The 25,860-nt window shown below is 45.5% G+C and overlaps 2 protein-coding genes across 3 annotated transcripts; both read right to left on the bottom strand.

Annotated features, from left to right (window-relative positions):
- LOC135518656 (neurofilament medium polypeptide-like) lies at positions 1 to 5,475 on the bottom strand. Of its 2 annotated transcripts, XM_064943805.1 has the most exons (5): positions 4,336 to 5,475; positions 3,230 to 3,354; positions 1,938 to 3,065; positions 1,125 to 1,504; positions 1 to 794 (listed from the first exon to the last, which is right to left on the bottom strand). In XM_064943805.1, exons 1-5 carry the CDS (start codon positions 5,377 to 5,379, stop codon positions 271 to 273), a joined length of 3,201 nt encoding a protein of 1,066 aa, XP_064799877.1. In that variant the 5' UTR covers positions 5,380 to 5,475; the 3' UTR covers positions 1 to 270. The 2 variants fall into 2 exon arrangements, with proteins under 2 accessions (XP_064799877.1, XP_064799878.1); XM_064943806.1 differs by lacking the exon at positions 1,125 to 1,504 and having other exon boundaries at positions 1 to 957; positions 2,021 to 3,065.
- Positions 5,476 to 18,383: 12,908 nt separating this feature from the next.
- LOC135518016 (neurofilament medium polypeptide-like) lies at positions 18,384 to 23,653 on the bottom strand. Its single transcript, XM_064942831.1, has 3 exons — positions 22,514 to 23,653; positions 21,408 to 21,532; positions 18,384 to 21,244 (listed from the first exon to the last, which is right to left on the bottom strand). The coding sequence occupies exons 1-3, from the start codon at positions 23,555 to 23,557 to the stop codon at positions 19,255 to 19,257; spliced, it is 3,159 nt and encodes a 1,052-aa protein (XP_064798903.1). The 5' UTR covers positions 23,558 to 23,653; the 3' UTR covers positions 18,384 to 19,254.
- Positions 23,654 to 25,860: the final 2,207 nt, after the last annotated feature.

Raw genomic sequence — 25,860 nt, 5'->3', positions numbered from 1 at the left:
CATAAAGACAATTAACAATCTGTCCCACTATCACATTTTCATGATATAATCTGCAGCAAAACCCATTTAAAGCTTTCTCTCAACATGCACTTTTTAAACGTTAGCTTTGTCACATCATATGCCTTCTCTCGTTGCTTTTCTGTATGTTTGAGAGTGGTTTTCTTTATTACATCGCTCTAGCTCTATGATTTCTTTGTTATGTTAGTTCTGGGTTGATTGCTTGTTGTCGTGTCATCTTTGCTCCTCCTGAGTGGGTTGGATGGAGCGCAGTTACTCAGTTTCAGTCACCACCTTGACGGACTGGGAAGAGTGTTTCTCCATCTTCTTGCTGGAGACTGTCTTCTCCTGCATCACATCCTCAGACTCCTTCACAGTCTCGGTGACAGTGACCGATTTGGTGACATGCTTGGCCCCGTCCTCTCCAGTGGTGATGGTCTCCACCGTTTTGGTGATGACCACCTTCTGGTCCTTTGGATCATCTTTCTGGTCCAGGTCATCTTTAGTGGGGCTCTCGTCCACTCCATTTGAGATAACATCCTTCTCCTCTGCCTCTTTCCCACCCTCATCCTTCTTGTCCTTGTCCTCTGGGGTAATCTTCTCCACATCTCCGTTCATGGCTGCGTCTTTCTTTTCTACCTTCCTCTCTTCCTCTGAATGACTCCTTTGGTCTACTTTCTCTTCTGCAGCCTTGGGGGCCTCTGACATTGGAGCTTCTGGTTTGGGGGCCTCACCCTTAGGGGACTCTGCCTCGGGGGATCCTAATTTGGGGGATTCAGATTTGGGGGATCCTGTAGTTTTGGGGGATTCAGATTTGGGGGAGACAGCAGGTTTTGGGGATTCAGATTTAGGAGATCCAGCAGATTTGGGGGATTCAGATTTGGGGGATCCAGAAGGTTTTGGGGATTCAGATTTGGGGGAGCTAGCAAGTTTTGGGGATTCAGATTTAGGGGATCCAGCAGGTTTGGGGGATTCAGAAGTAGGGGATCCAGCAAGTTTTGGGGATTCAGATTTAGGGGATCCAGCAAGTTTTGGGGATTCAGATTTTGGGGATCCAGCAGATTTTGGGGATTCAGATTTAGGGGATCCAGCAAGTTTTGGGGATTCAGATTTAGGGGATCCAGCAAGTTTTGGGGATTCAGATTTAGGGGATCCAGCAGGTTTTGGTGATTCAGATTTGGGGGATCCAGCAAGTTTTGGGGATTCAGATTTAGGGGATCCAACAGGTTTGGGAGATTCAGAAGTAGGGGATCCAGCAGGCTTTGGGGATTCAGATTTAGGGGATACAGCAAGTTTTGGGGATTCAGATTTAGGGGAACCAGCAGGTTTTGGGGATTCAGATTTAGGGGATCCAGAAGGTTTTGGGGATTCAGATTTTGGGGATCCAGAAGGTTTTGGGGAATCAGATTTGGGGGATCCAGCAGGTTTTGGGGATTCAGATTTGGGGGATCCAGCAAGTTTTGGGGATTCAGATTTAGGGGATCCAACAGGTTTGGGAGATTCAGAAGTAGGGGATCCAGCAAGCTTCGGGGATTCAGATTTAGGGGATCCAGCAGGTTTTGGTGATTCAGATTTGGGGGATCCAGCAAGTTTTGGGGATTCAGATTTAGGGGATCCAACAGGTTTGGGAGATTCAGAAGCAAGTTTTGGGGATTAGGGGATCCAGCAAGCTTTGGGGATTCAGATTTAGGGGATCCCATTTGTTTTGGGGATTCAGATTTAGGGGATCCAGATGGTTTTGGGGATTCAGATTTTGGGGATCCAGAAGGTTTTGGGGATTCAGATTTAGGGGAACCAGCAGGTTTTGGGGATTCAGATTTGGGGATCAGCAGATTTGGGGATCCAGCAGATTTAGGGGATCCAGCAGGTTTTGGGGATTCAGAAGTGGGAGATTTTGGGATTCAGATTTTGGGGATCCAGCAAGTTTTGGGGATTCAGATTTAGGGGATCCAGCAGGTTTTGGAGATTCAGATTTAGGGGATCCAGAAGGTTTTGGGGATTCAGATTTGGGGGATCCAGAAGGTTTTGGGGATTCAGATTTGGGGGATCCAGCAGGTTTAGGGGATTCAGATTTGGGGGATCCAGCAGGTTTTGGAGATTCAGATTTGGGGGAGCCAGGTTTTGGAGATTCAGATTTGGGGGTTACAGCTTTGGGAGATTCATGTTTGGGGGATCCAGCTTTTGGGGTCTCAGACTTGGGGGACCCAGCCTTTGGGGATTCAGCTTTTAGGGAGGCTGGCTTGGAGGGCTTTGGTGACTCAGATTTCTGGACCTCAACTTTTGGGGCCTCACTCTTGGGGGCTTCTGTTTTGGGAGCCTCTGTCTTGGCTACAGCTGCCTTCTCATCTGTTTTGTCTGCTTTCTCATCCTTTCCTTTCTCCTCATCTTCCTCATCCTTATCATCTCCATCTTTGGATCCTTTGTCACTACCTGCATCTTCATCTTGATCATCACCCTCCTCTTCTCCCTCTCCCTCTCCTGTCTCCTCTTCTCCTCCGCTTCCCTCCTTCTCTCCAGCCTTCTCTTTGTCAGGAGAGGCCTTTGATTCTGGGGCTTTAGAGCACAGGACTGTCTCCTCTAATTCCCCCTCTCCTTCTCCCTCATCACCACCTTCTGTATCATCTCCCTTGTCACCCTCACCCTCTTCTCCTTTCTCACCCTCTTCTTCTTTTTCTCCCTCTTCCTCTTCATCATCACCTTCTTTGTCCTCCTCTTCGTCCTCAGCAGGTGTGCTGGAGCTAACTTGGGCATAAGTGGAGGCTACAACCTCTTCTGATTCACTCTCTCCCCCTTCTCCCTCTGCTTCTTCTCCTCCCTCTTCTCCCTCATCCTCCCCTTCATCTGTTGCCTCTGCCTCCAGTGTGGCAGAAAACTCCTGGGCCATCTCAGCCAGGGCCTGGTCCATCTCATCCTTCTCATCCTCTACCCTGGTCTCCTCGGTGATCTCCTCTACAAACTTATGCTGGACTTTCAGTTTGGGAGGCTCATACTTGGACTTCTTAGAGGAGGTGACGGTGTGGCGGTAGGGGAAAGTGCTAAAGTGGGTCTCTTCACCTTCTAGGAGTTTCCTGCAAGAACAGTAGAACATGAGATATAGTTTAGTGTAGGCCAAATATAAAAATGTAGTTTATATATATAAATTACATCTTTATGTTTTTATTACACGTGATATATTTAAAAAAAAAGTTTTTTCAATGTTAGTCCTAATTAGCGCTCTGTTGTCGCACTGTACCTGTACGCAGCAATCTCAATGTCGAGGGCCATCTTGACATTGAGCAGGTCCTGGTACTCACGCAGATGACGCGCCATCTCCCACTTTGTGCCCTTGAGCTCATTATCCAGCTGGTGGATGGTCTCCTGCAGAGAACAAGACCGAGAGACACAAGCTGGTTAAGAGCTATTATTTCTTATGCCTATATGGATCCCTGAAATAATACTTGGTTATTTATTTCTGGTGTAGGGAAGACGCATTTCTCCATAAGGACACTGCTTTCTAAACATCATAAGGAAACGATCAAAAATATCATATTTTCTGATCCTGGTAATTACTTAACAAGCACATTTAAACTTGTATAGGCCTACATTTGAAACAGCACTTTGAGATTCCAATAAAATATCATTGCAATATCAATTGAAACTGTGAAGTCCTCCTGTCTCATTTATGAAAGGTGAAAGTGCAAATAATTGGAAAGATTGGACTGTTGTTGTGTTAAATAATGTATTCAGACGCAGTGAACAGCACTGTGTTTCAAGGGCCCCGAGTCTCTGGCTCAGCAACGAAAAAATAACAAAAAAACAATCTGCTGCATTATGTCTTCCCAACCCTATAATGTCCTGACGTGCACCAAGTGTCGCTGCTTATGCGTCGCCTAATGAGCCAACATTTGGAGTTGTTACATCTGTGTCCATAAGATGTCAGCATTGTGCCATTTAGGCTATCTAAAGCAAAAGTGCAGACACCACTATTGGGCAGAGTTTATAGCCTAGTTAAAAGACATGCATTTAGGGCCCACATAATAAAACAATTTAGTTCGTTCAAAATAAAACTAATACAATATGTGGGGACACAATGCAAGTGTGTGTCTTTCTCTCTATCAAAGTAGGGGACTCTCCTTATAAGTAGACCTACATTTAAAATAAGAATAAAAACCTCAAAGGTGTCGTGATAATATTCTCAATTTGAAATCAACGAAAAACACATCTTATTATATAATTTATTCTCTCCACTACATTGCTTCTCTTTACACAAAGTATACAACTTTATAGAATACTTCACCATGAAGCCTGTGGCTGGGGGTTTCTGTATGAAAATAATGCCTACAGCGGGTCTCATCATACCTGCAGGCTGGACAGGTCGTTGTTGTGTCGGTCCTCGATGTCATTCAACTGCCTCTCCAGTGACTCCCTGGTTCCGCGGACGGACTCTAACTCCACGGTCTTGGACTGAAGCTGGCGACGGTAGTCTGCTATCTCATCACGGGCGGACTTGATTGCATCTTTGTTTTGTGCCGCAGCATCAGTGAGCTTGGAATAGCGGCACATGAACCAGTCCTCCACCTGCTGCAGGTTCTGGTTGGAGTGGCCCTCGAGCTGGGTGCGGATCTCCCGCAGCGCCTCGGTGATGTCCGTCTTCTGGATGTCTTTCCTCTCCATGGTCACCTGCGACGCTTGCACCTGGGCGAACAGGTCGCTCACCTCTTCTTCGTGGTTGTTGCGGATAAAGGCAATCTCATCATGCAGTGACTGAACTTTCTTCTCAAACTCTGACTTCACCAAATCAGAGTCGGTCATATCTTTTTTCAACGCCCGGATGATGCCTTCCGTCTCATCCCTGATGCGGGCTTCCTCATCGAAACGGTCCCTAATTCTCTGGATGTCCTCCTCGATGTGGTCTGTGTCGAGCTGGATCTGCGCTTTATCGTGGTGAATCTGCTCCAGCATGGAGCGCAGCTCCTGGAGTTCCTGGTCGTATAAATCGCCTAGCTGGGATTGTGACACCTGCTTCTGCCGCAGCGTCTGGATCTCCTCTTCGATCTGGCTGTTCTGCTGCTCCAGGTAGTGCACCTTGTCGATGTAACCGGCGAAGCGGTCGTTGAGCCCCTGGAGCTGCTCTTTCTCGTTGGAGCGCTTGTAGTCTCCGTTCGTTTGATTGAAATCAACGCTGTCGGCGGAGCTGAGGAGTGTGGAGCTGTAAGCCCTGGCTACCGGCATATTGACGCTCCTCTTGTAGGAGGAGGTCATCGTGGAGCCTGGGCTTGCCCGGGACCAGGACTGAGAACGGAACCCGCTGGAGTGGGTGCCAGTGGAGCGGCCGTAGATGGTCCTACTATCCATACTTCTCCTGAAAGGACTCCCTATCGTGTCCACCGGGTGGTAACTCATCCGGCCAGACCAGGGGTTGCGTGTGCAGATGGAATGGAAGGTGTCCGAGGTGGAGGAGTGGGGCGAGTATGTGTTTGCAGGTGCGGGGTGGATGGCGCTCACAGCATTCTTAGTCTCACCGGCTGTCCTTTATATAGGAGAAGCTTATCGCTAACAAGGCAGAGACTGTTTTTACTGGCCCATTGATCGAACGGAGGGGGAGGGCCATGTCTCCACCCTTCATACTCTATGTAAGTGAAACACTACTTGAGTGTGTGAGGGTTCGTGGGTGGCCGTTTGAAAGCAGAGGAATGATCACACATAGGGAGAAAAAAGGAAATGGGATGATTATCATTAGGATGTTTGGGATAGCCTATGTGTCCTTGACGTTGATGTGTTTATCATTTGTCTCTTGTCATACAGTTTCCTCCAAATTTTGAACATTCGAATAAGAGAGAAAATTATACATGCATCTCTGCATTTGCTAATTCAACCAGCCAATATGGAGCAGTTCAATGACCCATGTTAATTATTATTTCCCCTATTATTAGTTAGCAAAAACGGTAATACCAGAAATGATCAATTTACCGATGCAATTTAGAGCGATAGCAATATCGGCACCATGGACAGCACCAGTCCGCCATACTCCAATATCAGCGCCATGGACAGCGACTTAATGCAGCAAAACACCATGACCGTCCTTTTCAAGCGTTTGAAAAGTTGAAAAGTGTTGAAAATGTTTCTCTCACATTGAACAGAATGATTGATCATTAAATGAATTGAATTAAAAATGTATATTTGCCTATGAACATGAGCAAAGCGAACCAATTTCCTATATTTGTAACGGTTTTCATGCGGTGAAGGAGAGTCGGACCAAAATGCAGCGTGTAGATTGCGATCCATGTTTAATCGTCAAACGTAAACACGAATCAATACAAATACTACAAAAACAAAGAACGTAATGAACGTAACGAAAACCGAAACAGCCTATACGAGTGTAAACTAACACAGCGACAGGAACAAGGACACTAAGGACAATCACCCACGAAATACACAAAGAATATGGCTGCCTAAATATGGTTCCCAATCAGAGACAACGATAATCACCTGACTCTGATTGAGAACCGCCTCAGTCAGCCATCGACTAACGCCAGACATCCCACAAAACCCCAAGACAAAAACACACCACAATAACCCATGTCACACCCTGGCCTGACCGAATAAATGAAGAATAAACATAATATATTTCGACCAGGGCGTGACAGGTGTATTAAATAAACATGATTATTGTGAACTCAGTTTGTTGAAATACATCAGCAAGTGCCTATTCAGATAATGTTTTTGATAGTGATGTCCCTTTCCCTTCCAGAATTCATCTCAGAGATCTCCTTCTACCAGTATACCAGTCTTCGTGCTGTTGTCTATGCTATCATTCTGTCGATGGAATTTGTTCTGTGTCTTCTCTGGTATAGACGTGGTTCATGCCTTCTCATACTCATACACAAATTGTAATGGATCTAGGCACTTTGTTTGATTACTCTTTTGATTACTCTTTTTCTGAGATTTTTCCTGCAGGAAATGAGACTTTTCACAGCAGTAAACTCAAATTTGCAGTGCATTTAAGCTTTAAAAATACTTCTAAAGTTTGACCAGGGCGTGACAGAACCCCCCCCTCCCTAAGGTGCGGACTCCCGGACGCACATCAAAACAATACGGAGGGTCGGGTGGGCGTCTGTCCATGGTGGAGGCTCCGGCTCCGGCGCTGGACGTGGAACCCACTCTACAAATGTCTTAGTCCCCCCTCCTCGCGTCCTAGGATAGTCCACCTTCGCCGCCGACCATGGCCTAGTAGTCCTCACCCAGAACCCCACTGGACTGAGGGGCAGCTCGGGACAGAGGGGCAGCTCGGGACAGAGGGGCAGCTCGGGACAGAGGGGCAGCTCAGCACTGAGGGGAAGCTCAGCACTGAGGGGAAGCTCAGCACTGAGGGGAAGCTCGGGACTGAGAGGAAGCCCAGCACTGAGAGGAAGCCCAGCACTGAGAGGAAGCTCAGCCAGGTATTTGCTGGTTGACGGTTCTGGCAGATCCTGGCTGACTGGCAGATCTGGAAGAGTCTGGCTGACTGGCGGATCTGGAAGAGTCTGGCTGACTGGCGGATCTGGAAGAGTCTGGCTGACTGGCGGATCTGGAAGAGTCTGGCTGACTGGCGGATCTGGAAGAGTCTGGCTGACTGGCGGATCTGGAAGAGTCTGGCTGACTGGCGGATCTGGAAGAGTCTGGCTGACTGGCGGATCTGGAAGAGTCTGGCTGACTGGCGGATCTGGAAGAGTCTGGCTGACTGGCGGATCTGGAAGAGTCTGGCTGACTGGCGGATCTGGAAGAGTCTGGCTGACTGGCGGATCTGAAAGAGTCTGGCTGACTGGCGGATCTGAAAGAGTCTGGCTGACTGGCGGATCTGAAAGAGTCTGGCTGGCTGGCGGATCTGAAAGAGTCTGGCTGACTGGCAGATCTGGAAGAGTCTGGCTGACTGGCAGATCTGGAAGAGTCTGGCTGACTGGCAGATCTGGAAGAGTCTGGCTGACTGGCAGATCTGGCTGCTCCATGCTGACTGGCAGCTCCATGCAGACTGACAGCTCCTTGCAGACTGACAGCTCCTTGCCAGACTGGCAGCTCCTTGCAGACTGGCAGCTCCTTGCAGACTGGCAGCTCCTTGCAGACTGGCAGCTCCATGCAGACTGGCAGCTCCATGCAGACTGGCAGCTCCATGCAGACTGGCAGCTCCATGCAGACTGGCAGCTCTGGCTGCTCCATGCAGACTGGCAGCTCCGGCTGCTTCATGCAGACTGGCAGCTCTGGCTGCTCCATGCAGGCTGGCAGCTCTGGCTGCTCCATGCAGGCTGGCAGCTCTGGCTGCTCCATGCAGGCTGGCAGCTCTGGCTGCTCCATGCAGGCTGGCAGCTCTGGTTGCGCTGAACAGGCAGGAGACTCCAGCAGCGCAGGAGAGGAGGAAGGCTCTGGCTGCGCTGAACAGGCGAGGCGCACAGTAGGTCTGATGCGTGGTGCTGGCACTGGTGGTACTGGGCCGAGGACACGCACAGGAAGCCTGGTGCGGGGAGCTGCCACCGGAGGGCTGGGGTGTGGAGGTGGTACTGGGTAGACCGGACCGTGCAGGCGCACTGGAGCTCTTGAGCACCGAGCCTGCCCAACCTTACCTGGCTCGATGCCCACTCTAGCCTGGCCGATACGAGGAGCTGGAATATACCGCACCGGGCTATGCACCCACACTAGGGACACCGTGCGCACCACTGCATAACACGGTGCCTGCCCGGTCTCTCTAGCCCCCCGGTATGCACAGGGAGTTTGCACAGGTCTCCTACCTGGCGTAGCCCTACTCCCTGTGAGCCCCCCCCCCAATACATTTTTGGGGCTGACTCTCGGGCTTCCTTGCCAACCGTGTTCCCTCATATCGCCGGCTCCTCTCTCCGGCTGCCTCTGCTCACCTAAGTGCCTCCACCTGTTCCCATGGGAGACGATCTCTTCCAGCCAGTATCTCCTCCCAAGTGTAACAACCTTTGCCATCCAAAACGTCTTCCCATGTCCATTCCTCCTTTCTCTGCACCTGCCTGTTAACACGCTGCTTGGTCCGTTTGAGGTGGGTGATTCTGTAACGGTTTTCATGCAGTGAAGGAGAGTCGGACCAAAATGCAGCGTGTAGATTGCGATCCATGTTTAATCAACAAACGTAACCACGAATCAATACGAATACTACAAAAACAAAGAACGTAATGAACGTAACGAAAACCGAAACAGCCTATACTAGTGAAAACTAACACAGCGACAGGAACAAGGACACAAAGGACAATCACCCACGAAATACACAAAGAATATGGCTGCCTAAATATGGTTCCCAATCAGAGACAACGATAATCACCTGACTCTGATTGAGAACTGCATCAGGCAGCCATAGACTAACGCTAGACATCCCACAAAACCCCAAGACAAAAACACACCACAATAACCCATGTCACACCCTGGCCTGACCGAATAAATGAAGAATAAACATAATATATTTTGACCAGGGCGTGACAATATTGATGTTTTGCTAAGTCTTCAATAATAGGTGATTGATTACTTCTTGACAGGAAACCTCCCAAAATCAAAGGGATTACCATCAGTGACCTACCGATGACGTATAAAGTGAGACTACCATGAGGGGGTTGGTTCAATCAATATGATTTATTTATGTGACCACTTGCTACTTTCAGGAAGTGTTGAAGCATTAATCATAGTTGTAGTTATTGACAGCTATTGGTATAGATTACAGTTATGATCAGCCTGTGCTTATATGCAAGTAATTTACCCCATTCAATAGAATATATCACCTTCATAATGCATATCATAATGTTATGGACAAACTTGCCCTTTTATTTTGAGCCATTTCAAACCAAAGCATTTCTCTAGTGATGAATAGGCATCCAAACTGCAATATAGTTTTTTTTCTATAATTACATTCCTCAGAATGACTTTGTAACTCTATCATCCAACTCTAACAATGATGGGGAACACGTTGACTAATATGGTTTCACAAACAGATACAGAATACAATGCATAAGTTAGTCTTTGGGTTGCGGATGAGAGCACATGGGATAGAGAGGCTGCCATCTCCTCCCTGCATTGAGATGTTTTCTCTAAGGCGTGAAACTGCAGTGTTGGTTGACAGATCTGATTGGCTGCAGTCTGTTGTCAGTCTTATTGATTCCCATACAGTCCTGCTCTACCCATTTCAGAGGTAACTAAGGTCATTGCAAACCCTGCAACTGATGCAGGTAATGCAACAAAATGGCTGCCTCTGGTTTTGGCCAATTGACTGCCTTTAATGACAATATTTCATCCTATGAAAACCATGGATTAAAAATTCAAAAGGCACTTGCACATCTGAGCTATCTTTGTTGCAGGCATATGGTAAGAATTGAATAACATGAGAAAAAATAAGAAACCTGCACACTGCTCTTGCAAGTATCATTTAATAAAGAGCAGTGTGCGGGTTTCTTCTGTTTTCTCATCCTATGAAAACCAGCAAAACTATTTTTGACAAACGGCAAGGCTATTTTTGCCTCCCAGAACATTACCCACAATAAGATTTAAATTGTTTGTCAGGATTGATTCAGATTCTCCAGTCACCTTTAAAAACCCTTGTTTTATACCACAGTTAAGAGGGGAATAATTTATTCTTCCATCTGAGATTTATTTGGCATTTGTCACTTATCACCCATCTGTATTATGTTATCTCACTCATTGTTTTTCCATCGCAACAGTTAGCTCTGTGGAGTGAGCCCTAACGCGTTTGAGAGCTCAGACAACTTTAGATTGTGTTTGTCCCAGAGAGAGAGAGCAAGATGGAGAGAGAAAGAGAGGGAGAGATAGTTACCATGCCCCCATATAATTCTCTCATCCGAACTGAATGTGTGTGAATGTGTGTTGTTGTGGCTGAGTTAACTTGAGCGATGTTTTCGACCCTATACTCTCTTTCTCCTGACTGATCCTTGTGACCGAGAGCTAGACACCTGGCCTCTGTTGCCTCTTTCTCTCTCTGCTCTCCTGCTGGCCTCAGCCTTTTAAACATGTACATCACCGGTTGGCGCAGTGGTTAAGGGCGCTGTACTGCAGCGCCAGCTGTGCCATCAGAGACTCTGAGTTCTTGCCCAGGCTCCTGCATAACCGGCCGCGCCCGGGAGGTCCGTGGGGCGAGGCACAAATAGCCTAGCGTCATCCGGGTTAGGGAGGACCTGGTCGGTAGGGATGTCCTTGTCTCATCGCGCACCAGCAGTGCGCGCTAACCAAGGTTGCCAGTTATACGGTGTTTCCTCCGGCACATTGGTGCGGTTGGGTTGGATGTGCGCTGTGTTAAGAAGCAGTGCGGCTGGTTGGGTTGTGTATCAGAGGACGCATGACTTTCAACCTTTTTCTCTCCCGAGCCCGTACGGGAGTTGTAGCGATGAGACAAGATAGTAGCTGCTACAACAATTGGATACCACGAAATTGGGGAGAAAATGGGGTAAAAAAAAACACAAATAAAACCATCATGATTTTAGCTTGTAAATCTTGGTGGGGTAAAACACAACACTAAACAATACATTAATTGCACTGTTAGGGCAATCCCTAGGGCAGTCCCAACTGTTAACAACCACTACCAGACCTGGTTATCAACGGAGCCTTGTTTTGCAGCGAAACAGTTCATTCAGCCTCATTTACTGCTTAAAAAAAACATAGTTGATATGACTTGCTTAAACAAATATGGTTTCTAATGACAATTAGATGTATGGCATAAGGGGACGACAAGCGGATAAGAAGCAATCTGTAATTTCGATTTGTATTAATCAAAATCAAATCAAATCAAACGTATTTATATAGCCCTTCGTACATCAGCTGATATCTCAAAGTGCTGTACAGAAACCCAGCCTAAAACCCCAAACAGCAAGCAATGCAGGTGTAGAAGCACGGTGGCTAGGAAAAACACCCTAGAAAGGCCAAAATCTAGGAAGATACCTAGAGAGGAACCAGGCTATGTGGGGTGGCCAGTCCTCTTCTGGCTGTGCCGGGTGGAGATTATAACAGAACATGGCCAAGATGTTCATTTGTTCATAAATGACCAGCATGGTCCAACAATAATAAGGCAGAACAGTTGAAACTGGAGCAGCAGCACGGCCAGGTGGACTGGGGACAGCAAGGAGTCATCATGTCAGGTAGTCCTGAGGCATGGTCCTTGGGTTCAGGTCCTCCGAGAGAGAGAAAGAAAGAGAGAATTAGAGAGAGCACATTTAAATTCACACAGGACACCGAATAGGACAGGAGAAGTACTCCAGATATAAGAAACTGACCCTAGCCCCCGACACATAAACTACTGCAGCATAAATACTGGATGCTGAGACAGGAGGGGTCAGGAGACACTGTTGCCCCATCCAAGAACACATCATTTATGTAGCAGCATACAATACATTTTTGCACTCGCCTTGTTGTGCTGTGATCACTTGAACAGGAAGGTGGCACTACGGTCCTTCGTGGGCAAATTTTGTTATCAAAGTCGGGCATTCTCTGGATTTATGGTGATTTCAAAACAACTGGGAACTCGGAAAAACAAGGTTGAATCATGATCTTCAGGTCGTAGCTCTAGAAAGACGGCCGAGTTCCGGATTTACAATTCCGAGCTGGATGACCGTTCAAAACATATTTTCACAGTCAGAGCTCATGCTTCATTGTGACAGCATGACCAATGCTGAATGTTTATAATTTTAAACTTGGAAAAGAGACCCGTAATCCCAGATTTGGGACCACACAGCCACTCCACTGAATAGCAGTTAGCCACTGATTCCTTCCAAACTGTAACGTCTGCATCCAACTCATACTTCTAAACACTTAGATCCCGAAACGCAGCCCACTTTCCTGCTCACTCTCCAGATCCCAATCACCGGAATTCTAATCACCTGTTCACACACCTGCATGTCATCATCCCGCACTATTTAGTTCAGTTCCTTGCACCCCATCACTGTGAGGTATTGTTTGTTTTGAGACACACTTCTTTTGAAGCTCTGTTTTTTCTTGTCCTTCATGCCTCCTGTGTATTATAGTTTTTGCCTGCCTCCTTCACAACACATTTTGTCTATTCCCTGCCTATACTGTTGCCATTTTGGACCTACCGTGTATGACCTTCTGCCTGCCCCTGGACCCTGCTACCTGCCTCCTCCTATGGTCCCTTCCAATAAACACATGCTGCGCTCTGCACTTGAAACCAGCTCTCTGTCTCATATCGTGTTCATTACAGAATACCTCACCAAACACGACAGAATGATTCAGCAGAGCTGCAGCTCTGTCTAGCCCGACAGGAGGAATGGCTCGACGAACTCTGCAACCTCATTCACCAGTCCATTCCTGCTTCATCCATATCAGGTGCCACAGCCTCCTCTCGTTCATCCTTCCCTATATCTATGCCTAATAAATATGACGGCTCCCCAGAGAAATGTCAAGGATTTCTCATGCATTGTAACCTGTACATACACCATCACCTCACTGACTTAACCTCTGACAAAGACAGGGTGGACTTCATCATCTCCCTACTCACAGGCAAAGCTCTGGATTGGGTCACAGCCCTGTGGGCCACTCAAAGATCTGATCTGTCCTCTGAATCACGTTTCCATGCCGTCTTCAAGGAGGTGTTTGACCATTCAGTTTCAGGTCGTCACACCGTGGACCTATTATGTGAGCTGCAACAGGGCCATCGTTCCACCAATAGAGTTCAGCACCATGGCTGCCAGCAGTGGATTAAGTGAACCAGCGCTCCTTACAGTCTACAAGAGGGGTCTTAATCGGGAGTTACAGACCAAACTGGCCTGCAGAGGAAATTTAACGGACGTAAACCAATACATCCGGATGTTCATATCCATTGGCAACCCACTGGTGAACCGCAGACCTATAGAGTCGCCCATGGCCTGCAAGTCTTCCACGCCCTTCTCTCGTCCACCACTGTCCAATAGCCCCCAACACACGCAAGATTCCCACAGAGTCCATCATTGTAGCTCGTCTGGAGATTAGTTAACACAGTGTCCAAAGAAGGGCCAGAGGTATACAGAATGGTGTCGTCTGCGTAGAGGTGGACCAACAGCAAGAGCGACATTCGAAAGCCTTGGCCAGGTTGATGAATGCGGCTGCACAGTAATGTCTCTTATCGATGGCGGTTATGATATCATTTAGGACCTTGAGTGTGGCTGAGGTGCACCCATGACTAGCTCTGAAACCGGATTGCATAGCGGAGAAGGTACGGTGGGATTCGAAATGGTCGGAAATCCGTTTGTTAACTTGGCTTTCGAAGATCTTAGAAAGGAAGGGTAGGATAGATATAGTTCTGCTGCAGTTTGGGTCTAGACTGTCTCCCCTTTTGAAGAGGAGGATGACCGCTGCAGCTTTCCAATCTTTGGGTTTCTCAGACGATACGAAAGAGAGGTTGAACAGGCTAGTAATAGAGGTTGCAACAATTTCGACAGATCATTTTAGAAAGAGAGGCTCCAGATTGTCTAGCCCGGCTGATTTGTAGGGGTCCAGATTTTGCAGCTCTTTCAGAACATCAGCTATCTGGATTTGGGTGAAGGAGAAATGGGGGAGGCTTGGGCGAGATTCTGTGGGGGGTACAGGGCTGTTGATCGGGGTAGGGGTAGCCAGGCGGTAAGCATGGCCAGCCATAGAAAAATGCTTGTTGAAATTCTCAATTATAGTGGATTTATCGGTGGTGACAATGTTACCTAGCCTCAGTGCAGTGGGAAGTTGGGAGGTGCTCGTATTCTCCATGGACTTTACAGCGTCCCAGAACTTTTTGAGTTTGTGCTACAGGATGCACATTTCTGCTTGAAAAAGCTAGCCTTAACTTTCCTAACTGCCTGTGTATATTAGTTCCTGACTTCCCTGAAAAGTTGCATATCACGGGGGCTATTCGATGATAATGCAGAATGCCACAGGATGTTTTTGTGCTGGTCAAGGACAGTCAGGTCTGGAGAGAACCAATGGCTATATCTGTTCCTGGTTACATTTTTTGAATGGGGCATGCTTATTTAAGATGGTGAGGAAGGCACTTTTAAAGAATAACCAGGCATCCTCTACTGACGGGATGAGGTCAAAATCCTTCCAGGTTACCCGGGCCAGGTGGATTAGAAAGGCCTGCTCGCTGAAGTGTTTTAGGGAGCGTTTGACAGTGATGAGGGGTAGTTGTTTGACCGCAGACTCATTATGGATGCAGGCAATGAGGCAGTGATCGCTGAGATCTTGGATGAAAACAGCAGAGGTGTATTGGGAGGGCAAGTTGGTTAGGATGATATCTATGAGGGTGGAACTAAATGGTTGGTTAAGGCAAATTGAGCAGGGCTATGGGCTCCACAGTGAAATAAGACAATAATCACTATCCAGGACAGTAATGCTCCGTCCCAGCGAGCAGGCCGGGACGGAGGAAAGACTGATTTAGCCTTCATGTGCGGTGACATCGATAGACCAGTCGTGATGGATTAGTAGGGTTCTGCGTAGCAGAGGGGTCCAAGTCCAATAGGCAAAATAGGTATAGTGGCCCAAGAAAATGGCCGATGGATCTATTCAGCTCACAGTCCAAGATGCTCTAGACAGCTAGCGGGCCGTGGCTAGCAGGCTAGCAGATGGGCATTCAGGGGACGTTGCAACCTATGGGCCAAGTTGAGTACACCCTCGAGCAGATTACATCGGTACTCCAGTCGTCAAGGATTGGCGAGGTTCAGTGTCCCGTACCGTCAGTAGAAGGGGTCTAGTAGATTGTAGCCCAGGAGTGGCTGATGGGCCTATTCAGCTAGCCGGGAGAATAGGCGTAGCATGGGCTAGCTCCAGGCTAATTGGTGCTTGCTTTGGGACAGACGTTGGCCAGGAGTAGTCACTCGGGTTGCAGCTAGCTAGCTGCGATGATCCATGTGAAAGGTTCACAGAGCTTGCGGTAGGAATCCGGGGATATGGAGAGAAAATAGTCACGGTTTAAGTGGCGTTGTACAAAGTGGTGAGAGCTTTCCGAGCTAAAGGTTAGCTGATGACCACTAGCAGTGGTTAGCTGACTACTAGCTAGTAGCTAGTGAGCTGGCAAGCTTCCGTTGGGGGATTCAGGTTCCGGAGGTAAATAAATATACTTTAGAAAAAACAGATCCACACCATGTTGGGTGAGGTGGGTTGCAGGAGACTATTATGAAGTTGAGGTTTAGAGAAATATGAAAAAGATATGTGAAGAAAAAAATATAAAGGATATATACATGGGACACGACAAGATGAAGGACAAAGACGTCTGACTACTACGCCATCTTGGATTTGCAGATAATCTTGTTTCTCAAGGACTGAGAGTCTTTATGTGCCTTTTGGCAAACTCTAAGCAGGCTGTCATGCGCCTTTTACTGTTAAGTGGCTTCCATCTGGTAACTTTACCATAACGGCCTGATTGGCAGAGTGCTGCAGAGATGGGTGTCCTTCTCGAAGTTTCTCCTATCTCCACAGAGGAACTGTGGAGCTCTGTCTTAGAGACCATCCCTCCCTGACCAAGACCATTCTCCACCAATTTCTCAGTTTTGCCGGGCGGCCAGCTCTTGGTGGTTCCAAACGTCTTCCATTTAAGAATGATGGAGGCTGCTGTGTTCTTGGGGACCTTCAATGCTGCAGAAAAGTTTTAGTACCCTTCCCCAGATCTGTGCCTCGACACAATCCTGGATTGGAGCTCTACGGACCTTATATAGACAGTTGTGTGCCTTTCCACATCATGTCCAATCAATTGAATTTACAACAGTGGGACTCCAAGTTGTAGAAACATCTCAATGATGATCAATGGAAACAGAATGCACCTGAGCTCAATTTTGAGTCTCATATCAAATGGTCTGAATACCTAAGTAAATAATGTTTCCTGTTTTTTATTTGAAATAAATTTGCAAACATTTCTAAGAACATGTTTTCGCTTTGTCATTATGGGGTATTTTGTGTAGATTGCTAAGGATTTTTTTATTTAATACATTTTTGAATGAGTGTGTAACGTAATAAAATGTGAAAAACGTAATGGGGTCTGAATCTTTTCCGAAGGCACTGTATTTAAATGTTAGATAGAATATTTTGTTCTGAAAGTTTTAGGAACAAAAAATTATATGTAACACCCCAGGTGTTATCGTGCTTTGTGGCATAGAATCAGACCAACTATCCTTCTAGCATTATAATAAGGATTCATTCAATGTGAGTGAGTGATAGGCTACATTTCAAAGAAACCTCTTCATGGATTCTGCCTGAGATAGTCGCTGTCCATTTTCCGGTGGTGCTGAATTTCAAATTACGATCGGGGTGCTGTCTGCATAATGTTGCTAAATCTCCGAAGGACCTATCACTCAATTGTTTAACTTGTCATGTAAAACACTTTGAATTAAATATGTATAGTTTAAAATCATGTTTAGCAATGTAGGTAATGTTGTTCTCAAATAATGTAGCTATTTGCTGAAACTGCATAAACATCTCTCAATATTAATACAGTATATCATATTACTCTCTCTTGTTCACTGTTGTTTTAATATTATTTTACTATCCTAATTTATGTAATATTGTTTTACTATCCTAAGTTATGTAATATTGTTTTACTATCCTATTTAATATTGTTTTACTATGCTAATTTATGTAATATTGTTTTACTATCCTAATTTATGTAATATTGTTTTACTATCCAAATGTATTTTATATTGTTTTACTATCCTAATTTATGTCATATTGTTTTACTATCCTAATTTATGTAATATTGTTTTACTCTCCACATTTTTTTCATATTGTTTTACTATCCTATTTTTTAAATATTGTGTATTATTAATATTGTTTATTATTGTTCTTTATCTATCTTAATTTGATATTTATCTATCTTCATTTTATATTTATTTATCTATCTTCTTTTGATATTTATCTATCTTCATTTTATATTTATTTATCTATCTTCATTTGATATTTATCTATCTTCATTTTATATTTGTTTATCTTCATTTTATATTTGTCCAGAAATGTATTGTTTTTATCTTTCTCACTGTTTTTATTATTATTTTATTATTATTTTATTATTTTATTTATGTAAGTGAAGTACATTGAATTGCATTGTTTATGGTAAGAAATGTGCTATGTAAATAAAGTTTGATTTGATAAATCAAGTGCTATAATAAAATGCTATTTGCATGAACATGCCATGGGGTGCATCGTTTATATTATGGTTGGTGGATCATTCTTTGATGGTATGCACATATTACAGTGTAGCTTTAAAAATCTGTAGAGGACAGCCTCTGGATGGTGATATGGTTTTGTATAATTTCTAGGCTACAAAAGATCATGAAGCATACATTCACACCCCTATGAAAGCAGATGAAGAAATAGAATAGTGTGCATGTTGAGGTGAGACAGCTACTGTAAATGAACAAGTGTAAGGACAGGACAGGACAATTGCATAAAGGAACAAGAGAACATATTTCTATTTCAGTATGACATTTATTGAGCAAATGCTGCTGGGAAATAGTTCATGATGAGTAAAGACATGGGATTGCAAACTGTAGCACCTCATTTAAGTTCGCTATTTAAATTCAAGTCCATCCTATGCATACAAGAATGTATGTGTGCGCATTTACATATTTATTTTCAATGGCACTCATTAGGTAAACACAATAGATACTGATAAAAAGCATGTTTAAGGCTCAGAGTTTCTTCAAGGTTCTTAATGCTTTAGTTGCTTCGGGTAATGCATGTTTATGATCATCAGTACATTGCACCATCGTCTTTCTCATTCTTCACTATATTGTGTTGTAGACGATTGTATTTTTGGCTCAGTTGGTATCTTCACATAAAAAGGCTAGTCCCTTTGAACATGTGTCTCTAAAGTGGACCCTCCAACCCAGGCACCCCTTTTTGAATTAACATTTGAATGAACATACATTTCTATCACTCTCCCACCCACATACAGTATGCATCTAAACTGTTAACCTTCCATCCATACATCCTGGTTAGAGCGGAGGGGTCTCCCTCCCTGAGCAAGCATGCAGAAGCCCCCACCCGTGAGCCCTCCCGTGAACTGCAGGGAAACATAAAGACAATTAACAATCTGTCCCACTATCACATTTTCCTGATATAATCTGCAGCAAAACCCATTTAAAGCTTTCTCTCAACATGCATTTTTTAAACGTTAGCTTTGTCACATCATATGGCTTCTCTCGTTGCTTTTCTGTATGTTTGAGAGTGGTTCTCTTTATTACATCGCTCTAGCTCTATGATTTCTTTGTTATGTTAGTTCTGGGTTGATTGCTTGTTGTCGTGTCATCTTTGCTCCTCCTGAGTGGGTTGGATGGAGCGCAGTTACTCAGTTTCAGTCACCACCTTGACGGACTGGGAAGAGTGTTTCTCCATCTTCTTGCTGGAGACTGTCTTCTCCTGCATCACATCCTCAGACTCCTTCACAGTCTCGGTGACAGTGACCGATTTGGTGACATGCTTGGCCCCGTCCTCTCCAGTGGTGATGGTCTCCACCGTTTTGGTGATGACCACCTTCTGGTCCTTTGGATCATCTTTCTGGTCCGGGTCATCTTTAGTGGGGCTCTCGTCCACTCCATTTGAGATAACATCCTTCTCCTCTGCCTCTTTCCCACCCTCATCCTTCTTGTCCTCTGGGGTAATCTTCTCCACATCTCCGTTCATGGCTGAATCTTTCTTTTCTACCTTCCTCTCTTCCTCTGAATCACTATTTTTGTCTACTTTCTCTTCTGCAGCTTTGGGGGCCTCTGATGTTGGAGATTCTGGTTTGGGGGCCTCACCCTTAGGGGACTCTGCCTCGGGGGATCCTAATTTGGGGGATTCAGATTTGGGGGATCCTGTAGTTTTTGGGGATTCCGATTTGGGGGATCCTGTAAATTTTGGCGATTCCGATTTGGGGGAGCCAGCAGGTTTGGGGGATTCAGATTTAGGGGATCCAGCAGGTTTTGGGGATTCAGAAGTAGGGGATCCAGCAGATTTGGGGGATTCAGATTTAGGGGATCCAGCAAGTTTTGGGGATTCAGATTTAGGGGATCCAGCAGGTTTTGGGGATTCAGATTTAGGGGATCCAGAAGGTTTTGGGGATTCAGATTTGGGGGATCCAGAAGGTTTTGGGGATTCAGATTTGGGGGATCCAGCAGGTTTTGGGGATTCAGAAGTAGGGGATCCAGCAGGTTTTGGGGATTCAGATTTAGGGGATCCAGCAAGCTTTGGGGATTCAGAAGTGGGGGATCCAGTAGGCTTTGGGGATTCAGATTTAGGGGATCCAGCAAGTTTTGGGGATTCAGATTTAGGGGATCCAGCAGGTTTTGGGGATTCAGATTTGGGGGATCCAGAAGGTTTTGGGGATTCAGATTTGGGGGATCCAGCAGGTTTTGGAGATTCAGATTTGGGGGAGCCAGGTTTTGGAGATTCAGATTTGGGGGTTACAGCTTTGGGAGATTCATGTTTGGGGGATCCAGCTTTTGGTGACTCAGCTTTTAGGGAGTCTGGCTTGGAGGGCTTTGGTGACCCAGATTTCAGGACCTCAACTTTTGGGGCCTCACTCTTGGGGGCTTCTGTTTTGGGAGCCTCTGTCTTGGCTACAGCTGCCTTCTCATCTATTTTGTCTTCTTTCTCATCCTTTCCTTTCTTCTCATCTTCCTCATCATCTCCATCTTTAGATCCTTTGTCACTACCTGCATCTTCATCTTGATCATCACCCTCCTCTTCTCCATCTCCCTCTCCTGTCTCCTCTTCTCCTCCGCTTCCCTCCTTCTCTTCAGCCTTCTCTTTGTCAGGAGAGGGCATTGATTCTGGGGCTTTAGAGCACAGGACTGTCTCCTCTAATTCCCCCTCTCCATCGCCCTCATCACCACCTTCTGTATCATCTCCCTTCTCACCCTCACCCTCTTCTCCTTTCTCACCCTCTTCTTCTTTTTCTCCCTCTTCCTCTTCATCATCACCTTCTTTGTCCTCCTCTTCGTCCTCAGCAGGTGTGCTGGAGCTAACTTGCGCTTCAGTGGAGGCTACAACCTCTTCTGATACACCCTCTCCCCCTTCTCCCTCTGCTTCTTCTCCTCCCTCTTCTCCCTCATCCTCCCCTTCATCTGTTGCCTCTGCCTCCAGTGTGGCAGAAAACTCCTGGGCCATCTCAGCCAGGGCCTGGTCCATCTCATCCTTCTCATCCTCTACCCTGGTCTCCTCGGTGATCTCCTCTACAAACTTATGCTGGACTTTCAGTTTGGGAGGCTCATACTTGGACTTCTTAGAGGAGGTGACGGTGTGGCGGTAGGGGAAAGTACTAAAGTGGGTCTCTTCACCTTCTAGGAGTTTCCTGCAAGAACAGTAGAACATGAGATATAGTTTAGTGTAGGCCGAATATAAAAATGTAGTTTATATATATAAATTACATCTTTATGTTTTTATTACACATGATATATTTAAAAAAAAGTTTTTTCAATGTTAGTCCTAATTAGCGCTCTGTTGTCGCACTGTACCTGTATGCAGCAATCTCAATGTCGAGGGCCATCTTGACATTGAGCAGGTCCTGGTACTCACGCAGATGACGCGCCATCTCCCACTTTGTGCCCTTGAGCTCATTATCCAGCTGGTGGATGGTCTCCTGCAGAGAACAAGACCGAGAGACACAAGCTGGTTAAGAGCTATTATTTCTTATGCCTATATGGATCCCTGAAATAATACTTGGTTATTTATTTCTGGTGTAGGGAAGACGCATTTCTCCATAAGGACACTGCTTTCTAAACATCATAAGGAAATGATCAAAAATATCATATTTTGTGATCCTGGTAATTACTTAACAAGCACATTTAAACTTGTATAGGCCTACATTTGAAACAGCACTTTGAGATTCCAATAAAATATCATTGCAATATCAATTGAAACTGTGAAGTCCTCCTGTCTCATTTATGAAAGGTGAAACTGCAAATAATTGGAAAGATTGGACTGTTGTTGTGTTAAATAATGTATTCTGACGCAGTGAACAGCACTGTGTTTCAAGGGCCCCGAGTCTCTGGCTCAGCAACGAAAAAATAACAAAAAAACAGTCTGCTGCATTATGTCTTCCCAACCCTATAATGTCCTGACGTGCACCAAGTGTTGCTGCTTATGCGTAGCCTAATGAGCCAACATTTGGAGATGTTAAATCGGTGTCCATAAGATGTCAGCATTGTGCCATTTAGGCTATCTAAAGCAAAAGCGCAGACACCACTATTGGGCGGAGTTTATAGCCTAGTTAAAAGACATGCATTTAGGGCCCACATAATAAAACAATTTAGTTCGTTCAAAATAAAACTAATACAATATGTGGGGACACAATGCAAGTGTGTGTCTTTCTCTCTATCAAAGTAGGGGACTCTCCTTATAAGTAGACCTACATTTAAAATAAGAATAAAAACCTCAAAGGTGTCGTGATAATATTCTCAATTTGAAATCAACGAAAAACACATCTTATTATATAATTTATTCTCTCCACTACATTGCTTCTCTTTACACAAAGAATACAACTTTATAGAATACTTCACCATGAAGCCTGTGGCTGGGGGTTTCTGTATGAAAATAATGCCTACAGCGGGTCTCATCATACCTGCAGGCTGGACAGGTCGTTGTTGTGTCGGTCCTCGATGTCATTCAACTGCCTCTCCAGTGACTCCCTGGTTCCACGGACGGACTCTAACTCCACGGTCTTGGACTGAAGCTGGCGACGGTAGTCTGCTATCTCATCACGGGCGGACTTGATTGCATCTTTGTTTTGTGCCGCAGCATCAGTGAGCTTGGAATAGCGGCACATGAACCAGTCCTCCACCTGCTGCAGGTTCTGGTTGGAGTGGCCCTCGAGCTGGGTGCGGATCTCCCGGAGCGCCTCGGTGATGTCCGTCTTCTGGATGTCTTTCCTCTCCATGGTCACCTGCGACGCCTGCACCTGGGCGAATAGGTCGCTCACCTCTTCTTCGTGGTTGTTGCGGATAAAGGCAATCTCGTCATGCAGTGACTGAACTTTCTTCTCAAACTCTGACTTCACCAAATCAGAATCGGTCATATCTTTTTTCAACGCCCGGATGATGCCTTCCGTCTCATCCCTGATGCGGGCTTCCTCATCGAAGCGGTCCCTAATTCTCTGGATGTCCTCCTCGATGTGGTCTGTGTCGAGCTGGATCTGCGCTTTATCGTGGTGAATCTGCTCCAGCATGGAGCGCAGCTCCTGGAGTTCCTGGTCGTATAAATCGCCTAGCTGGGATTGTGACACCTGCTTCTGCCGCAGCGTCTGGATCTCCTCTTCAATCTGGCTGTTCTGCTGCTCCAGGTAGTGCACCTTGTCGATGTAACCGGCGAAGCGGTCGTTGAGCCCCTGGAGCTGCTCTTTCTCGTTGGAACGCTTGTAGTCTCCGTTCGTTTGATTGAAATCAACGCTGTCGGCGGAGCTGAGGAGTGTGGAGCTGTACGCTCTGGCTACCGGCATATTGACGCTCCTCTTGTAGGAGGAGGTCATCGTGGAGCCTGGGCTTGCCCGGGACCAGGACTGAGAACGGAACCCGCTGGAGGGGGTGCCAGTGGAGCGGCCGTAGGTGGTCCTACTATCCATACTTCTCCTGAATGGACTCCCTATCGTGTCCACCGGGTGGTAACTCATCCGGCCAAACCAGGGGTTGCGTGTGCAGATGGAATGGAAGGTGTCCGAGGTGGAGGAGTGGGGCGAGTATGTGTTTGCAGGTGCGGGGTGGATGGCGCTCACAGCATTCTTAGTCTCACCGGCTGTCCTTTATATAGGAGAAGCTTATCGCTAACAAGGCAGAGACTGTTTTTACTGGCCCATTGATCGAACGGAGGGGTGGGGCCATGTCTCAACCTTTCATACTCTATGTAAGTGAAACACTACTTGAGTGTGTGAGGGTTCGTGGGTGGCCGTTTGAAAGCAGAGGAATGATCACACATAGGGAGAAAAAAGGAAATGGGATGATTATCATTAGGATGTTTGGGATAGCCTATGTGTCCTTGACGTTGATGTGTTTATCATTTGTCTCTTGTCATACAGTTTCCTCCAAATTTTGAACATTCGAATAAGAGAGAAAATTATACATGCATCTCTGCATTTGCTAATTCAACCAGCCAATATGGAGCAGTTCAATGACCCATGTTAATTATTATTTCCCCTATTATTAGTTAGCAAAAACGGTTATAACAGAAATGATCAATTTACCGATGCAATTTAGAGCGATAGCAATATCGGCACCATGGACAGCACCAGTCCGCCAGACTCCAATATCAGCGCCATGGACAGCGACTTAATGCAACAAAACACCATTACCGTCCTTTTCAAGTGTTTGAAAAGTGTTGAAAATGTTTCTCTCAAATTGAACAGAATGATCGATCATTAAATGAATTGAATTATAATGTATATTTGCCTTTGAACATGTGCAAAGCGAACCAATTTCCTATATTGATGTTTTGCTTGTGCTAAGTCTTCAATAATAGGTGATTGATTACTTCTTGACAGGAAACCTCCAAAAATCAAAGGGATTACCATCAGTGACCTACCGATGACGTATAAAGTGAGACTACCAATGAGGGGGTTGGTTCAATCAATATGAGGCATTTATGTGACCACTTGCTACTTTCAGGAAGTGTTGAAGCATTAATCATAGTTGTAGTTATTGACAGCTATTGGTATAGATTACAGTTATGATAAGCCTGTGCTTATATGCAAGTAATTTACCCCATTCAATAGTATATATCACCTTCATAATGCATATCATAATGTTATGGACAAACTTGCCCTTTTATTTTGAGCCATTTCAAACCAAAGCATTTCTCTAGTGATGAATAGGCATCCAAACTGCAATATAGTTTTTTTTCTATAATTACATTCCTCAGAATGACTTTGTAACTCTATCATCCAACTCTAACAATGATGGGGAACACGTTGACTAATATGGTTTCACAAACAGATACGGAATACAATGCATAAGTTACAGTCTTTGGGTTGCGGATGAGAACACATGGGATAGAGAGGCTGCCATCTCCTCCCTGCATTGAGATGTTTTCTCTAAGGCGTGAAACTGCAGTGTTGGTTGACAGATCTGATTGGCTGCAGTCTGTTGTCAGTCTTATTGATTCCCATACAGTCCTGCTCTACCCATTTCAGAGGTAACTAAGGTCATTGCAAACCCTGCAACTGATGCAGGTAATGCAACAAAATGGCTGCCTCTGGTTTTGGCCAATTAACTGCCTTTCATGACAATATTTCATCCTATGAAAACCAGTGATTAAAAATTCAAAAGGCACTTGCACATCTGAGCTATCTTTGTTGCAGTCACATGATATGAATTTAATAACATGAGAAAAAATAAGAAACTTGCACACTGCTCTTGCTAGTATCACTTAATAAAGAGCAGTGACACTAGCAAGAGCAGTGTGCAGGTTTCTTCTTTTTCACTTCCTATGAAAACCAGCAAGACTCTTTTTGACAAATGGCAAGGCCATTTTTGCCTCCATGAACATTATTACCCACAATAAGATTTAAATAGTTTGTCAGGTTTGATTCAGATTCTCCAGACGCATTTAAAAACCTTTGTTTTATACCACAATTAAGAGGAAAGAATAAATTATTCCCATCTCTGAGATGTAATTTGGCATTTGTCACTTATCACCCATCTGTATTCTGTTATCTCACTCATTGTTTTTCCATCGCAACAGTTAGCTCTGTGGTGTGAGCCCTAACGCGTTTGAGAGCTCAGACAATTTTAGATTGTGTTTGTCCCAGAGAGAGAGAGAGCGAGATGGAGAGAGAAAGAGAGGGAGAGATAGTTACAATGCCCCACTACATATGATTCTCTCATCCGAACTGAATGTGTGTGAATGTGTGTTGTTCTGGCTGAGTTAACTTGAGCGATGTATACGACCCTATACTCACTTTCTCCTGGCTGATCCTTGTGA

This window comes from Oncorhynchus masou, chromosome 28, assembly GCF_036934945.1.
Source record: "Oncorhynchus masou masou isolate Uvic2021 chromosome 28, UVic_Omas_1.1, whole genome shotgun sequence".
NCBI lineage: Eukaryota > Metazoa > Chordata > Actinopteri > Salmoniformes > Salmonidae > Oncorhynchus > Oncorhynchus masou.
Note: the sequence above shows the minus strand (reverse complement) of the source record. Positions and strands in the feature narration are given on the sequence as shown.

Bases quoted from the DNA above. Each gene is read 5' to 3' on its own strand.
- LOC135518656 (XM_064943805.1), bottom strand. From the start codon at position 5,379: ATGAGTTACCACCCGGTGGACACGATAGGGAGTCCTTTCAGGAGAAGT. The intron at 3,355-4,335 runs GTATGATGAGAC...TGTTCTCTGCAG, and splicing joins ACGACCTGTCCAGCCTGCAG to GAGACCATCCACCAGCTGGA. The intron at 3,066-3,229 runs GTACAGTGCGAC...CTGTTCTTGCAG, and splicing joins ATTGAGATTGCTGCGTACAG to GAAACTCCTAGAAGGTGAAG.
- LOC135518016 (XM_064942831.1), bottom strand. From the start codon at position 23,557: ATGAGTTACCACCCGGTGGACACGATAGGGAGTCCATTCAGGAGAAGT. The intron at 21,533-22,513 runs GTATGATGAGAC...TGTTCTCTGCAG, and splicing joins ACGACCTGTCCAGCCTGCAG to GAGACCATCCACCAGCTGGA. The intron at 21,245-21,407 runs GTACAGTGCGAC...CTGTTCTTGCAG, and splicing joins ATTGAGATTGCTGCATACAG to GAAACTCCTAGAAGGTGAAG.